Here is a 17750-nt window from a genome sequence, read left to right on the forward strand (position 1 = left end):
GAGTACACGCACGCACGCACGCACACACACACACACACACACACACACACACACACACACACACACACACAGACTGCAGCATTGTCCTGAGACTAATATCAGGCTCCCCTGCAGTCACATTCCTGTCCTCAAACACAGTCTGCACATGCAAAAGCAATGTCAGCTTACTGGTGTTTATGTAGCGATAGTAAACATGACCTACAAGAGCCTTGTTATTCTAACCATCTTTATCATAAATATGTCCACACGTTCATGTTGACCTTGTATTTTGAATCACATGGTGTCATGATAAGTCAAGGAGGTAAACAATAAAAAGTGATTTTGTTCCACTGTAAATGAGAAATTTTGAATTCAGGCCAAAGCACAATCTCAAGCTTGTTAATCTGAAACGTTAAGTTCTATGCAAGTTCATACAAGTTTGAGTTATATTAACACCACGGCAATTCCATGTCATGTTATGACTAATCCAACTCAAATGTTAGAACTCCACCTCACTGTCTGCTTTGGCTTTGACACCTGTAGTGCCACCTAGTGTAGAAAGAGAGAACCGCGACCCGAGACTGTGAATGTCTTTGCCCTTTTAAGTCTTTATTATTAGTGGTGAGGTAGATAAACAGGTTTTAATCTTTAATATTTATAGTAGTCACACGTCTATAGTTCTGAGTGTTGCTGCCTTTGCATGACAAGGACTTCAGTTTCACCCACATGGGTTTGAGGTTTGTTAGAAGCTTAGGAAGCTGGAGCAATTCATTTAATGAAGTGCAGGCATCTATAAAAACACTACAGTAAAACTCCATGTGTCTTAAGAAATAGAGTTACAGATTCTTTAGATGATAGAAAGCAGAAGTGGCTTTGACATGGGCCTTGATACAACATGTAATAAAGTCGCTGTAAATTCCCGGCTCCAGACACTACAAATCCATACACAAATGAGGAATTGAAGAATGTTAGTTTCACTGCTTTAACTGTAGCTTGTCACATAAAAATCTGAACAAAAATACAGGTTTCAAAAGGTCAATCCTAAACGTATGGGGTTTTCCTGGGATTGTAACACGAGTGATGTCTACACTAAATCTAAAGAGGCTGTAAACAGCAGTTGGCTGCGACACTCCTGTCAACTGTTTACTATCAGACCTCAAAGCCACCTTCGTCTCTGGACTGACTTCATAGATATTGTCAATGTATGACCACGGCTGTGACCTTTTAATCTGGCACATTCCCAGGAATGTCCATTTACTCATAAATTATAAACAGGAGGGCGACAGGAACATGTAGGTCTGTGCTAACACTAATCCATCTCCATCTACTTACCACAGAACCGGTGAGACTTGCAGCTCGCTTTGAAATCCCTGCGTCATGCAGTACTTCCTAGGATCAAGGCCGAAGAAACTATGTCCTTGTCTAGCATATATATGCATTTCTGAGTACTTCCAGAAGAAAATCCAACCGGTTTCAGACTGTGCAACATATTGCTTAAAGGCACTAGAGAAATTTTAATTAGAGCCTGGAGCTAGGAAGCTGGACACAGCAGGAGCTCCAGACAGGATCTACTGACTCTGAGTCTCAATCGCCTTTAGGAAACATTAACAAATTTGTTTGAAATCCTTTACTAACATCTAACACCAGGACACATGTACAGCACAACTTTCTAGGAGAAAGCTCCCAGTGAGGAGCTGTTCAAAGCATCATCGTGTTTCATCCAAACCCCAGCCTTCAAAAAGTTGATAATGAGTGATCATTTTGTGGGATAATCAGCATTTCTGCTGAGTCAACTTAGATGCAAAGTACTAGAAACGAAAAATCAAGATAAGAATCAAGGCCCCTCTTTCACTTAACTTAGAGACATCAATTTCTTTATTTCAAGACCGAAATCATATGAAGTAATTGCCCAAAACAACATTAAAAGCTATAACTCAATGAATAAAGCATAAAACCAGTTGTCATAATTTTAATATATATGTTTATTGAAAACAGACAGGACAGGGACATTACTGAGATGTTTTTAGACAGAGGTGATGTAAAAAAAATAATGACAGCACTGAAGCAAGTGATCATATAGAGTTCTGAATTTTCTGTGATGAAGAGGCTGTAAAACAAGTGATACAAGAGAACAGAGGGTGACTTTTTACAAAGTCAGAGGGATCAGCTGGAATAGATTCGTCTCAAACGTTGGTCTTTTTTTGGGAGAGGTTGATCTTGTCTCCGAGGCTCAAGGCCATCCCCTGTGGAAGAAAGGTGGGGGGGAATTATATTTCAACAGATTGGATATATACTGGTGATATCACATCTAACAGGTTATTTCATAAATCAACTTTCCTTATAAATTATGCCCTATTATTTAATAGAGGCATCACTTTAAATTGTTATCCTTTCGTAAGACAAACTGGTCGCAATGCGTAAGTTGAGAGCAAATCAATTCAACCGAGCCTTTATTTTGCAGTGCAGCAGCTGTGACCCACCTGGCTTTTGGCTCTAATGCGTATGTGTCCGTTGACAGGTGCATCAGGCCCCAGGTGGATTGGCTTCTCGATGCTGACATTAGCCAGAGCATCTTCTCCAAAGATAGAACGAGCATAAAGGTTGGCAGCCATGAAGCCACAGAAGCCAGACAGCGCCTGGTTAGAAAGACGAAAAGAATGACTTATTATCACAACCCAGTCCTTGCAGACATTCAGCTGATATGAGGACTTGATGACGACTGTTTTAATTGCACCACTACACAGGCCACATGTGATATTTTCCCAACATGAACCTGCTCCAAACGGATTAATTGCTGGCCTTATGTATTTTCATAAGTTCCACCAGCTTTAAAAACATAGCTTGCCATCGTTGCTTTGGTAAATGTAAGATCTCACACCAACCTTCTCAGGCGTCAGACACTTCATGTTGGTGGATCTGAGGATATGCTGAAGGTATTCGTTCAGATCAGTGATATTGGTGTTCACTGTCACCTACAACAAACAAAGAACAATCATGTAACATCATCAATGTTTGTTTTTTTTACTTGCCCTAAATATGGTAGAATATTGTTTTTTTTCCAAAGTAAATCAAGGTTTTCCCCTTTGTAAAGCCAGTTATTAGAGTAAACCGTACCTTGTTTTCCCATTCAAACTCTGCCCACATCTGTCTGAACTCTGCATCAGTGCAGGAGGCAGGCTGGATGTAGTCCATGATGTCAATGTGGATGTCACTGAGGACGACGCAGTTTCTGTCACTAGCAGCTCCCGATACATCATAGACTGCAAAGATATATCAAATATATTAGAATAAGAAATTATGCTCTGGTGACACGAAGAAAAAAACATAAACAAGTTGAATGATGCAAACACAAAATGTGTCTCTCACCAATGTTGCCGAATATAATTCCGTTCTCAGTAGAGGCCACTTTAACATTGGCCTTTATGTTCGCAAAATCATGGGGACCCAGAGTTAGAGGTGAGGGTTTCTCCACCAACTTGAGATCACCTGTGGAAAGATAAAACACACCTTAGTGATGCAGATGCTTCTGGCTCCAATCAGCATTACACAAGAGAACCAGTACATTTCCCGACTGCAGCAGAAACTAAACAAGACTAACCTAAAGTCGCCAACTCAAGGGTGCAATTCTGGAGAGTATCGTTGGTTTGGTTGACCACCAGCACGTCCAACACAATGTCATACTGGTTGACATGCACATAGGCTTCAGCATACACTGGGTCTGAGAAGCCCGTCAACTGAGTCACCTAGATTGGAGAAAAACGAAAGACATTTAATATTTAATTATAGCAACAAAACTAAATGGAAATGATTACAGTTGAAGAGTATGATCCAGTTGTCTTGTATACTGAGATGTGTGCAGAGCTGGTGCTGCACCTTGTTTAGTTTTGAAGCCAGGGGATCAGCAGCGTCTTTCCTCTGAGTGTTGCCCATAGCAGCCAGCAGACTCAGCTGGAACTGGTCATCCTTAGAAGTCATCTCGTTTTTGGCGGTGAGCTGCATGAAGGAGATGGGGTCGTCTGCCTGCACTGTGACGTTACGTTTCTCAGACTCCTTCTGTGGTTAGAAAAGAAACACAGGGTCAGTTGTAGCAAGTCACCACTAATTAACCAAACAGCAGAATTAACACAGAATGCACTGACAGAGCTCATGTCAAGAGAAACCCTGCTTATTAATTCTGGATTGTACGGTCATACATTTTATAAATTTAAGTTTCCTGGTTTATAAAATAATGAATAATGATAATAAATAGCGATAATGTTTCAATTGTGCACGATTGTCAGGAGGTTATATAATGAATTCAAGCCACTAAGTCATTACCTTCTGTGACAGCTTCTCTTCCTCCAGTCTGACAGTCAGCATGTGTGACAGGGATTTGCGGCACTCCTTGTTGAAAATGTCATTCATAAGTGGTGAGCACTCTGAAAGGACCTTCAGGCACAACGAGATGCGGTCCACATCATCGTCTGTAATTGGCTTCTTGGGCAGAGAAGACTTGCCCAGGTGCAGCACAGTGACCATGATCAGCATGGCCTCCGCAACAAATGACTAAGGGGGACAGCGTGAGAGCAGAGGTTAGAGGAATGTGTCACTTGAGTAAATAATTGGGAACGTGAAGAGGGGACATCTTACATTATGTTTCTTTTTGTCTTGGACAATAATAACATAGCGCAAGGCCACTTTGGTTAGTGTGGTGGCCAGGGAAGCTGCCACATAGAAGTCTCCGTCCATCAGGAAGCCTCTGAGTGGCGGTCTGGAACAAAACAAATCAGTGTTGTTTACTGAGCTGGACAGTTTAGCTCCATTTAGTCAATGGACTATTTTGGGCTACTTATGATACTCCTCCACAATGTGTAATGTTTACCTGTCTTCCTCTTTCTTTGAAGGCCGGGAGGAGCTGAGGGCACTCTGGGTCACATAGGTGCCCATCTCTGTCACCAGCTTCTGGGCTGGAGCTGCACTCACTTCATCCTCGGTCTTCATCTCTCCCGTCTCTCGCTTTATCTCATTCTCTACAATAGGGATCTGTCCAAGTTCAGACACAGATAGACATTTGTTACAATTCTAATGAAGTTAATGAAATCGACTGGTCACCTTTTTGTTACATGACAACAATGGACAAACATACCTCTCCTAAGGACCTGCGTATTTCTGTCATCACACTCTGGATGTCTTCTTTGGTGCTGCAGTATTCTCCCAAGATCCACAGCGCTCCCCTGTAAATCCTGAAATACCAAAATAGTGACAAATGTCACACGCATACATACTATTGACAAAACTCAGACCAATTTATTAAACGGCTGACAAATGTGACAATTATCTATTACGACATGAGAGTTAAATGACCAAAATCCAACCATGTCCATTTCTCGAATAATGGAACCTACTGATTAAATTCAAGAGTTAGCATGTTTTGTACATTTCATATGCTTTTGCTTCATCCTCAAGGTAGGCAAACAATTACCAATTGTAAATAGTAGTTTACAGGTAGAGCCTTAAGGACCACCAAAATTAAAATCAGCAACAAAGGAGGCATTCACTATTTATCCAAACTCAACAGGCAAACCAAAATGTGACATGTCATTTGGAAAGAAACAAAAATATTAACAGAGGCTTTGAATAGTATAATTCGCATGTGCTCATAAAGGCTTACTTGACAGTTCTGATGGCGTGAAAGACTTCCAGCATCTTCTCGATGATGAGGGGTCTCAAGTTTTCAAATCTCTGAATTGCCTCCCGTACAAACTCCAGTACATCAGCAGCAGCTGCCTCATTGGTGTCGCTTAAAAATTCCATCAGCTGTAAATCAAATCAACATACAGAAAAGTCAATATATATCGAAAACCAACATTTGGGTATCTCAAACAACGCACAGCTTCTTTTCAATGTGAAAAAATAATGGGAAGCTCACCACAGGTATCACATTGGCCGCCATATCAGGGAAACGCACACTGCAAGAGTGAAGAGTGCGCACCAACAGCTGCCTGTACTTATCAGTGTCTTCATGTTCCGTCACGTTGTTCGTCTTGATCACTTCTTTCTTCAAAACAATCACCAACTGGAAAACATAGAAATGTCATGACATTTGCTTGGATTTCCTTTTTTTCTCTGTGTATATTCTAGGACATGAAAACAACAGCAGAAGCATGGGTGCACTGTGCATGCCGCTGACCTCTTCTACATTGCGCGAAGAAACAAGGTCCAGTGCCAGCTGCAAGGTCTTCTTTCTGACTTCCAGGTCAGGAGTGCTGAGCACACGCAGGATGTCCATCACAAGGTCCTGGGCAAAAGAGACATCGGTCACAACCAACTTAAGTCAACAGAGGTGATACACTATAGGTGCAGAGAACTAGTACTTCTTAAATAAATTATATATATTTCACATACATTTTGTGTTAATTCAAATGATATTAGTTTTCAGTAGAGCTTAAATCTTGGTTGATGTTCTCAGGAATAAGATTTATGTCTTGATATCAAGGGGAAATGGTCTTTCAGAAAAGTTTAGCAGTAACACAAAACACAGCCATAATTCTTAATCTTCAAAGTACCTGGAGTACACGCTCGTGAGTGGGATGCTCCTTCAGTTCAATCAGGCGGTCGAGAACAATCAGCTTCACGTTGTTGTCGCTCTCCTTGATAATCAAATCAATGTAGCACTGGGCAGCGGCCTGGAGTCCATCAAAAGAATGTGTCAGAGACTGTACTTAACTAAAAACATTCCTACTATTCGGTGAAACATAGTACAATATCAGTGCCGAATAAATGAGATCTATGACCTGCACGATACTATGAATACTTTGGTGATGTACCTTAACGGCTGTGGGAGCACTGGAGAGGGTTACAAGAGTGCCAGCGGCCTCATACTTCACAGCCGGGCTGGAAGACTGCAGCAGGTTGTAGATGCAGCGGATGAACCGGGCACGCTCAGAGGGGTTGGCATGGCAAACCTAACAGACAGAACAAAAGCAGCAGGAGTTCAGACAATAAAACCGCTATTCTTCTTCAAATAGTACACTGTTGGGCTAAAGAATTTCAATCAGACTAATAAAGGCCTTGACTCACTTTGTAAATCAGCTCCACAATGACCAGCTGGAGAATGTCACCAAAAGTGTGCACTTGGTCAATACATGTGCTGAGGTAATCCAGAGCTCTGTCCTGTAAAATGTGAACATAGTTTAAGGAAAGCCTCTGAAATTGACATTTTGGGTCTAATGACACAAAATAGTAGTAATAGTGAGAAAATGAAAATGTGCCACAAACCTGATCTGCATGAATCAGCATCATGAAAGCGTTTCTCTTGCAGCTGGCATCTTTCTCATTAACAAGAAAGTCATGGATCAGCTCTGGGGCATCAGGGATGAGATGTTCAAAATTCCTAAAACAAACGAATCTCATCAGTTGGATGTAGTTTGCTAATACATGAAGTATAAGATACCTTGTAGAAAAGGTGACTGAGCTGTTTGTACCTGTAAATGGTGTAAATGGCCAGGACAGCATTGCGGCGCACGTAGCTGTGCCGGTGCTCCAGACAGGCCCGGATCGCCGGCATCAGAGGCTCAAGCAGCTCAGACTCCTTCAGCTTGCAAAGGAAGCGCAGAGTGGAGCCGCGGATGAACTCATTGGGATGCTGCAAGTCCTGAAATTGAAAAAAAAAAAGTTTTCACACGATGATTGCTGTGCCAAAGGAGCCAAATAAATATTTCAGAAGTTATATTATTATTACATCCTAGATAAAGGAAACATGGACTTCAGTTTTTGGACCATAAATCCGATGAGGTTTATTGGAAGCCTTATCTGGCCTCATCTCTTTTTGAAACACTTTTAAATTCACTCTCAACTTTATATTGTTATTTTCATCCATTTGTGAAGTACGTTTTTAACTTTTCTAAAAGACAATTTCTACACAAAAAAGATTATTATTATCATTATAACTTTCTTTTTATAAAGAAGAGATCAGTGTATTTTAATTATACAGGTGTACAGATAGAGTTGATAACTCATTGATCGCAACTATTAGTTATCTTACCTTTCTGTAGGCGTCACAGACCAGGATCATCTCCTGAAGCAGCTTGCCGTCTGGAGTTGTTTTGGGGACAATCTCCCAGAAAACCAGTAGCAGCTTCTTAATGGTGTGGTCCTGAAGTGGCAGCACGAAGCGGATGATTGTCATCAGAAGCCCTGGCAACTTCTCACCATTCAAGATCATGATGATGACCTTCTTCAGGGCTTCAGTCTTTGCCTTGATCTCGCCCTTTTCTGTAGAGAGATGATAACTATTATTACGATGAACAATATCAGCTCAGCCGTAAGCATGCATTATAGTTTTTTTAACAGATTAGAACAGAGGGGAGTTGTAGTTTTGATTAGCAATCACTAATTTTTTGTGTCATTTAAAAGCAAAACTGGTTACAGCTTTTCTGAACACAGACCTCACAGTCAACAGTTTTCACTGAAACCATATTCTACTGTTTATTAAAAGTGATGTTTTGTTTTAGATTCTTTTAAGATTCCTGCTATAAGCACATTACTTCAAATTCCACCAACCTCCATGATACTGAGGCGGAGCGAGAGGTTTAAGAAATGAATATCTCCCCTCTGCATGCTTTATTGAGGCTTATAAAAAAATCTGTTGAGCAAAGCTTTGCATTAAAAATAGTTACCAAGATCCGCTTTGAGGCTGACCTCCGAAGTCGGCTCGGACTCGGATGCGACATTGATGAGAGTGTAACACACGTTCTCTGCAGCTGTCATTTTGCTGCTGGGCTTTTATTTGTTTAGGATAATCCCAGTGAATGATCCTTACAGGATATTACCTATGAGAAACAGAAAAAAGGAGATTTAAGAAATGGTGGAACAAATGTTTACTCATAAGCTCAAACATTAATGCAGCAAAGAGATGAATCCAGTGTACACCAAGAGCATTAAATAACATGCAGGTTTCCTAAATAGCTTAATATTTTAACTCAAGTACACTTGTGTTAAGTTTTATGCGACTATTATGCAGGGTTGTGACACTAGTGTGGTGACAAAATCGGACTCAGAGACACATAAACATCTGCGAAGGTACTCAAACCAGCTCTGTGGGTGACAACACTAAGTGACTTACGATGAGGCTTTCACCTGCCTGCACACACAAACCAGGAAGAAACAATACATACCAGGCTGGCTGCCATGGCTGTTTATAATGATAATAAGCTTTCAATAAAACACAGTCCACATCTTACATACATCTTAGCTGGGGCTGACTGGCTGCTCAGCTCTGCAGACTCACTGCAGATGTGTTTTTTCCTGTGCTACATGGTAATTCTCAGCTTCCACAGGGCAGACTTTGAGTTCAAGAGAGTTTACTAATTCTGTTAAGTAAAGAATTACATCTTTGTGTCTCTACTCTCTCCAGAAGAGGACACAACAACATCACAGAAAGAACTTTGTACTTAAGACTGAAACTCACTTTATTTGCCAAACTCAGCTGAAAACTCATTTCAACTTCAGATAAATACTGATGTATAGGTTTGATGACTACACCAATAAAAAACGCTTCAAATTGCCATAAGGGCACCTTGTTTGAGACAGATTTGACAATTTGACAATCCATCCATTTAAACTAAATGTGCTTCTCAAGCACTGGAGTGTAAAGAAACCTACACTTGAACCAAATAAGGCTGTTAAAGTAATGTACATTTTGTTTTAATTCCACTGGATCACCTGTTTTTTGTATTTGGTAGTATTTTGGTTTTAAGAAAACTTGTGAATACAATGAACAACTAAAAGGCTCATGTTATATCAGATTACTTTATGCCCTTTATGGGACAAAAGTCAAGCTGAATCTTACAATAAGAGGCAAGCTTAATACATAATTCATTTTCCGGAGGAAACAGTATAAAGTGTCACAGTAAAAAACATGGAGCTTGATCATATTTGAATAGATTCATTATGTGTTTATATTAAGAGAAAGTTGTGGAAAGAAAGTAAGTACATTTCAAAGTAGTGTCCTTGAGTGCACATTTGACTTAGTTAGGTATTTCCACACCTCTATACTGCATACTTTTACCATAGAGAAATATTTAAACTGCATGGTGTAAAACACTACCCAACGACAACCGTGTATAACAATCGAGCTTATTATCATTAATTAATTGTATTAATTACATTACATTACATTTCATTTAGCTGACGCTTTTATCCAAAGCGACTTACAATAAGTGCATTCAACCCTGAGGGTACAAACCAAGAACAACAAGAATCAAGACAGTAAAATTTCTTCGAAATAAAGCAAAACTACAGAGTGCTATAAGTAAGTGCCATTTTAGTGCTACCAAAGTGTTAGTTTTCAAAAGTGGTTAGTGTTTTTTTTTTTTTTTTTTTTTTTATTCAAGGTACAGTCGGAAGAGGTGTGTTTTTAGTTTTCGGCGAAAGATGTGTAAACTTTCAGATGTCCGGATGTCGAGTGGGAGCTCATTCCACCATTTAGGAGCTAGGACAGCAAACAGTCGTGATTTTGATGAGTGTTTAGCTCGCAGTGAAGGAGGAACGAGTCGTTTAGCTGAAGCAGAGCGGAGAGAACGTGCTGGTGTGTAGTGTTTGACCATGTCCTGGATGTAAACTGGACCTGATCTGTTTACAGCATGGTATGCGAGTACTAGTGTTTTGAACCGGATGCGGGCAGCCACTGGTAGCCAGTGTAGGGAGCGGAGGAGCGGAGTAGTGCGAGTGAATTTAGGTTGGTTAAAAACCAGTCGAGCTGCTGCATTCTGGATGAGCTGCAAAGGTCGGATGGCAGTAGCAGGTAGACCTGCCAGGAGGGAGTTACAGTAGTCGAGGCGTGAGATGACCAGGGCCTGGACCAGAACCTGCACCGCCTTCTGAGTGAGAAGGGGGCATATTCTCCGGATGTTGTAAAGCATGAATCTACAGGACCGCGTTGCTGCAGTAATGTTGGCAGAAAGGGAGAGTTGGCAGTCGAGTGTCACACCCAGGTTCCTAGCAGTCTGAGTGGGGGTCAGCACGGAGTTGTCAAAGTTAATAGTCAGGTCATGGGTGGGAGAGTTTGTCCCTGGAAGGAAAAGTATTTCAGTCTTGTCAAGATTAATCTTCAGGTGGTGAGCGGTCATCCACTGAGAGATGTCAGTCAGACAGGCAGAGATTCGAGCTGCTACCTGTGTTTCTGATCGGGGAAAAGACAGGATTAGTTGGGTGTCATCAGCATAGCTATGGTAGGAAAAGCCATGTGAGTGAATGACAGAGCCGAGAGTGTTGGTGTACAAAGAAAAGAGGAGAGGACCCAGGACCGAACCTTGAGGGACCCCTCAAGGTTCGGTCGGATCACTACATTTGTTATAGTGATCCGTTCATTTAATGTTTAATAAATTATCAATATAACTGATTAATCATGTAAGTCCTTTCACTTTTGATACTGCAAGTACATATTTCTGCAAATACGTGATTTTGATTCAGAAATACTTAGACTGGAGTATTTCCAGTATGGTAGCAATACTAGTTTTACTTTAATACAGACCGGCGTTCCTGTTTACACGTCATCTGCATTTCTGTTGCTTCTGATCCGTGAAAACTGAGCTGCTGCCATCACAGTAACATGTTGTCACTGTGACACCAAACGAAACGTGGGTTAAAAGTTGAATGTTGGGTTATTTCATCAGGTGAGTAAATAGTGACACGAAGCGTTAAAACCACCGGAACAACACAGCAGCTACTGGGAACCACAACGCGTTAATGGCGTCACCTGAGTTAGCATCAACACCTGTACAGCTGAAAAACCTCAATACAACCCAAAGCCCAGTTCGTCTGTCCACCATTCACACCTTAGGTCAAACAAGATTAGGAGATATGATGACATGCTAGCTTGCTAACAGTGGCTAGCTCCATGCTAGCTTCTGCCCCGGCTAGCACTGAAATGGAGGACAGATAACGTTAGCTAGCTGTGGTTATAACAGATGATACGGCTGAGGAAACAACACGTGTAGATGCACACTAGAACACACAACCCACCTCAGAGCGCGACCTGTATCCTGCGAACTTGCCTTCAGTGTCCGGGTTTGGATATTTACATCTGAAAAAGAGAGAGCTCCTCTCGGCGAGCTGCCTGTCCAACACTTCCTAGTGACGTGGAAGATTACTTGCTGAGCCACATCACTGCTACGGTGCGCGGCGAGGATCATACGTCGGAGGAACGACACCAAACGCGCATGATAAAATAACCTGAATAATAATAATAACACGTTTTACACAGCACCTTTCATAGATACAATGCAGCTCCAAGTGCTGTACAATAAAATCAAAGACATTAAATAAGATTGATAAAGAAGAACACGTTAGCAATAAAACAAAGACTTGGGGGAAATATAGAAAACTAGAAAAAGGTATAAAAAGAAGGAAGACAATGTTGTTGTTTTTTTATGGTAAGATTATTATAAGCTGCTTCCACAAACTTTCTGTAGTTCACTTTTGGGATATTTCACAAGCACACGATAGAAGACCTTAGAAAATGGGACATACCCCTATAGAAAATCAGAAAGGTATGAGGGTGCTGTACCATTAAGATACTTTAAAAAAATATATGTGTAATGTGATCCTTACATCCATTAAAACACAAATAAATATAATAATAGAAAATAATAGATTGTGTAGAATATATAATTTATGTGTAATTCTGTATGACTTATATGTTCATGTCCCATCCTGGGTACCCACCAGAGACTATTTGGTTCCCAAAAGATGAAGCAAAATATAAATGCTCTTTCATATAAACAACGAATTGTAAATAGTGATCACTGCAGCACTTGTGTATTTATCTTAGGTATTTGAAGAAAGAGGATACAGAAAATGTGTATGTTTAAAAATCTGTACGCAGCCTTAGAGTACAACTGACGACATATCCCTAACAACCGCTGGTGGTCACTAACATCAGCTGACCTCAACTGGTGGTAGGCATAAATTAGTGCGGTTGAACATACAAGGGATATTCAGTGTTTAGTTTGAAAGGCAGAGAGGTAATGATGCCTGATCTACTGAGTAGGTCACATGGCTTTCATAGTACTACCATACAAGCCAGTGGCCAGTCAGATTTACCTTACAAAGTGTATTTGTTTATCAGGCCGTGCTGTTGCAGTCGTTTTCAGACATGGCCCCAGTATCACAAACACAAACACAAACAGATCATCTCTTCTTAACTTTCTTTATAACTGTCTTTTAGTTTATTTTATTGATCATTTTACACAGCACTGGTATTTACTGTATACACTAATTTAGTTGACCTGCTTTCTTCCTAACCTGATGTTTTATTACCTGTCTGTTTTTAACTTGCTGCCTTTGTAAAGCATGTTTTGAAAAGTGCCCTATAAATAAATATTATTATTGTTATTGTTATTATTTAAAATGCATTGTAAAACAACATATTACTGATATAATTTAAGTTGAATTAAATTTTTGCTTCAACAAAACAGTAACACAGATTTGAATGGTATGCAGCACCCTCCAGTGGAAGCTCAGCCTTGGTGACACAGTGGATGAATGAACCATAGCCTCAAAGTCTATGTTCATTCACTCATGAGCTCGCTGTGTACACCAATGCTCCTCTATACACTCATTGACAAAGCAAACACTTTATGTATCACGGAAATACTTGTATTGTCTACATACTTCACATACTTCACTTACAAAAACAACAAGTGATTATATATGGTAAACCTAAAAAACAGAAAATATATTTTATGTTATTATATATATTTTTTAATATGTAAATAAAATAAGTCTGGGGTTCTTTTATCGTTTTATTATGGCAGGGTAATGTTTTCTGATGACCATGGAGAGACATTAGCTACAGGCATTCGCCGTGAAAACAATAAGCATTAGTAGGTTAAGAGATTCAGAAACGACTGGTTTATTTCATTATCTGAACAGATTTGCAAAATCGTACACTGATAAACTTCTAGAAGCATCTCTTTGCATAACCTATTCAAATTGAAGTTGGTGTGATAAGGAGGGTTTATGGTCAGAGTGACGAGGAAATTGTTTGTTTACATCACAGAGAATTGTTAACCAAAGAACAATGGCCAACCTTGTGTTTCTATCTACGCCATATGCTATTAACACAACTGTTTACTGTAGGATTCTTATCTAACTTGGTAATAAGATCTGTTCTGTGGGCATGGTTTCTCTGAAGTCAGGAAGATCATGTTGTTACTATTCCGATTATTTAAAAGGAAGTACAAAAAAAAATGTCATAGAATTCATGACATAGAAAAGTTATTGATGCATATACAAGCATTAATTTGAGGCTATGCTGAGGTTTCCAAACAGTGACATCATTGTCATACTGGCTATGGAACTAAAGGAGATATGAAAACACACATATATCAATAAGTATCTATACATCTATAAGTTTATTGAGTGTTAAAGGGTAGCATTGTTCACCATGGGAAACAATTGAAAACAAGGGTCACGTGTTTTATATTTGCTTGAAAACTGAGATACCAATGTCAAATACAAGAACACAATGAATGCTAGTATTAGCAGTTGAACTGATGGCGTTTACTTTTAAGAAATATGTTAAACACAGTCTATGGCTGGCAAACATCATCTGACTTTTTAGTTTGAGATATTACTTTACAAGCTAGCTTTTGCGAAGGAGGCCTTGCATCTGTATACCCAGTGTTAATGAGTGAGGGCTGCTCTCAGAGTCCATACCTCCACATAGGCTCATGTCCTATCTCACCACCTGCTAAAAAGTAAAGTAAGGAAATGAATACCTCAAATATATCTAAACAAGTCTGAATACCTTTCCCTGGAATGAAAACTCATATCTTCATGTGTTACTGCAGAATTGGTTCTACTGAATTATGTTTGGAGACATGATATGCTCATTACATAGCAGGAATTTATCTGAAACACATAATGACCCTGCATGATGTGAGAGTAACTTTTAAACTTTTGAAAACCTTCCCTGGTGACCTGCAGCCACATCAAGTATATTGATTGTGTTATAGCACAAACAGTATATTTAGTGTGCTATATTTATACAGTAAATTGATCGTTTTATATTTATATACTGATTCCTGTATTCATATATATTAGTTGTTATATTATATAAAGTACATGATTGTGTTATATGTTTATACATTATATTGATTGTTATATTGATATATATACTGTATATGATTGTGGTATATGTATATACAGCATATTGTTTGGGTTATGTTTATGTACAGTCTATGATTGTGTTACATGTATATACAGTAAATGATTCTTATATTTATATACAGTATATTGATCGTTATATTATATCTAGTATATTATTGTGTTATGTTTACATATTATATTGATTATTATATTGATATACTGTATATGATTATGGTATATGTATATACAGCATATTGTTTGGGTTATGTTTATGTACAGTCTATGATTGTGTTATATGTATATACAGTATATGATTCTTATATTTATATACAGTATATTGATCGTTATATTATATATAGTATATGATTGTGTTATATGTTATACATTATATTGATTGTTATATTGATATACTGTATATGATTATGGTATATGTATATACAGCACATTGTTTGGGATATGTTTATGTACAGTCTATGATTGTGTTATATGTATATACAGTATATGATTCTTATTTATATACAGTATATTGATCTTTATATTATATATAGTATATGATTGTGTTATATGTGTATGTATTATATTGATTGTTATATTGATATACTGTATATGATTATGTTATAATACAGCATACTGATTGGTTTATGTTTATGAACAGTCTATGATTGTGCTACATATTTATACAGTTTATGATTCTTATATTTATATACATTGTATGAGTGTGTTATAGTTCTGCTGCAGCTCAGGATCGGTCCCGCGCTCCACACATCATCACAGAGCCCCGGGCTTGCGAGTTGTGGCCTGTAGGCGGCGCTGCGGAGGCCGCTCCCGTGTAAAAACAACATCTCACCTTCTTCCTTCAGTCCAAGTGCTGGAGCACGTTCGAGTGACCGCGGAGCGCGTCGGCTGTCATGGAGTTCAGCAAGAACACGGCGTGAATCGCGAGGAAGACGAGGGGGACTTTCGAGTCGGAGGAGCGGAGCCACGAGTCGAGCCATGGCCGCCCGGGAGGAAGGAGAGGTCCCGCACGGCAAAGCAAGGCACCGCGACGGGGCTGGAAGTGCGAGCAGCTCGGAGGGCTTCAGGAACGGCTACGTGAAGAGCTGCGTCACCCCCCTCCAGCAGGACCAGGAGCGGGGCTTCTTGTTCGACGTGGGCCGGTTCTGCAGCGGGGATGTGCTCCACTCCACTCGGCGGAAGGTCTCGGTCCTCTACGCGGGCGCCTTCGTGGTGGTCGCGGCGTCGCTCCTCGTCTCCCGGAGCCTGCACGGCGACTCGCCCCGGGACCTGGGGACCTTCCTGTGGGGCTGCTCGCAGTCCGCCAGCCCGCTGTTCAGCATCGGCTGTGCTTTCTTCTTCCTGACCCTGTACCTGCGGGCGAAGCAGCAGGGCAGCGGCGGGAGCAAGTGCTGGCTCGCCTCGCTGCCCGCCTCCTGCTTCCTCGGGGACTTTCTGGTGCTGCGGTTCCTGCAGTGGGGAGAGGAGCAGCACCAGATGCAAATGGTGGGCAGGTTGTTGTTCGTGCTGGGCTGCGTGGGTCTGCTCACCCTGGTCCCCACTCTCAAACTCAAACACAGCGTGCTGGTGCTGGTGTTCGCCAGCGTGGTGTGGCTCGTCTCCTTCACCAGTCTGACCGGGCTGCCCGCGCTGCTCCGGCCGCTGCTCGCCTGCCTCGCCGGGCTGTGCGGCTCCGTGACCGGGCTCTGCTTCGACCGGTGCTACCCGTCCAGGGAGGCGCCGAGCGGGACCTCCGGAGCCGAGGAGAAGGTCCCGGTGATCCGACCCCGGAGACGGTCCAGCTGCGTGTCGCTGGGGGAGACGTCCACCAGCTATTATGGCAGCTGTAAAATGCCCCGCAGACCCTCGTTGCCCTGTATATCCAGAGAACAGGTAGGTCTCCCCCCCCGGATCCCTTCCTGCAAGACCACGGCTGTTGTTTTTAAGGACAGCAGGCCCACCGATCATCCACAGCTACACATGTGCACGAGATGGGGAAAACACACAAACACACACAAAGCACAGACCTGCAGGGACACACTGCCCCATCAGGAGATATCCATAAAGAAACTGCTCAGATCAGGATGCACTAAAGAGAAGTTTGCTTCACTTTGCCACTCCCGACCCAAAAACTTTATATTTTACACTAATATAATGTCCACATTTACTTTTTATTAGTTTAAACTTCACCCAATTATTTAAATATGAAATTGAACTTTCTTGCATCACATTGCTGATACTTGATTACGAGTGTATGTCAGCCAAAGATTGCTTGTTATTTATTACAAGTAGATTTCACCATCCAAACATTTCTTGATGGATATTTAATGTAAGCTGATGAAACAGTTGTTTCTCTCTTACTAAATATCAGCAATAAACTTTCCTGCATTACATTGCTGATATATGACACTAGACCTGCAAATACTCTCTCACCAGAACGAAGACATTGCACAACATTATATGCACTAGCTGATTTGATTACACGTACTTTCCTGCAACACTTTCTCGCCATCAGTCGTGTTCCTCTTCTGCTGGGAATATAATCTTTTAAAAGTTCACACACCACATCATGGATGGAGTGTGAGTATAGAAGTCGGACATTAGAATAACAACACCAGCAGCAGACCCAGTGATGTGGCCCGTCC

At 40.8% G+C, this 17750-nt stretch overlaps 2 protein-coding genes across 2 annotated transcripts in view; one reads left to right on the forward strand and one right to left on the reverse strand.

Annotated features, from left to right (window-relative positions):
- Positions 1-1943: 1943 nt before the first annotated feature.
- copb1 (COPI coat complex subunit beta 1) lies at positions 1944-12101 on the reverse strand. Its single transcript, XM_061067992.1, has 22 exons — positions 11983-12101; positions 8637-8789; positions 8003-8232; positions 7443-7612; positions 7237-7351; positions 7039-7131; positions 6786-6923; positions 6525-6644; positions 6149-6256; positions 5888-6034; positions 5630-5775; positions 5105-5201; positions 4841-5001; positions 4609-4729; positions 4297-4524; positions 3853-4032; positions 3578-3722; positions 3346-3465; positions 3094-3239; positions 2862-2951; positions 2460-2615; positions 1944-2222 (listed from the first exon to the last, which is right to left on the reverse strand). Exons 2-22 carry the CDS (start codon positions 8725-8727, stop codon positions 2163-2165), a joined length of 2862 nt encoding a protein of 953 aa, XP_060923975.1. The 5' UTR covers positions 8728-8789; positions 11983-12101; the 3' UTR covers positions 1944-2162.
- Positions 12102-15948: 3847 nt separating this feature from the next.
- Positions 15949-17750, forward strand: part of pde3b (phosphodiesterase 3B) — a 37650-nt gene continuing 35848 nt past the window's right edge. Inside the window, exon 1 of the mRNA XM_061068720.1 lies at positions 15949-16998. Coding sequence (XP_060924703.1) covers positions 16105-16998 — 894 coding nt within the window. The 5' untranslated portion in view covers positions 15949-16104. The remainder of the gene's footprint in view (positions 16999-17750) is intronic.

The sequence above is a fragment of the Limanda limanda genome, chromosome 3 (assembly GCF_963576545.1).
Source record: "Limanda limanda chromosome 3, fLimLim1.1, whole genome shotgun sequence".
Taxonomy (NCBI): Eukaryota; Metazoa; Chordata; class Actinopteri; order Pleuronectiformes; family Pleuronectidae; genus Limanda; species Limanda limanda.

Excerpts from the sequence above, each read along its gene's own strand:
- copb1 (XM_061067992.1), bottom strand. The coding sequence starts at position 8,727 with ATGACAGCTGCAGAGAACGTGTGTTACACTCTCATCAATGTCGCATCC. Across the intron at positions 7,132-7,236 it reads TGCTGATTCATGCAGATCAG|GACAGAGCTCTGGATTACCT; the intron begins GTTTGTGGCACA and ends CACATTTTACAG. Across the intron at positions 2,616-2,861 it reads AGTGTCTGACGCCTGAGAAG|GCGCTGTCTGGCTTCTGTGG; the intron begins GTTGGTGTGAGA and ends CTTTCTAACCAG.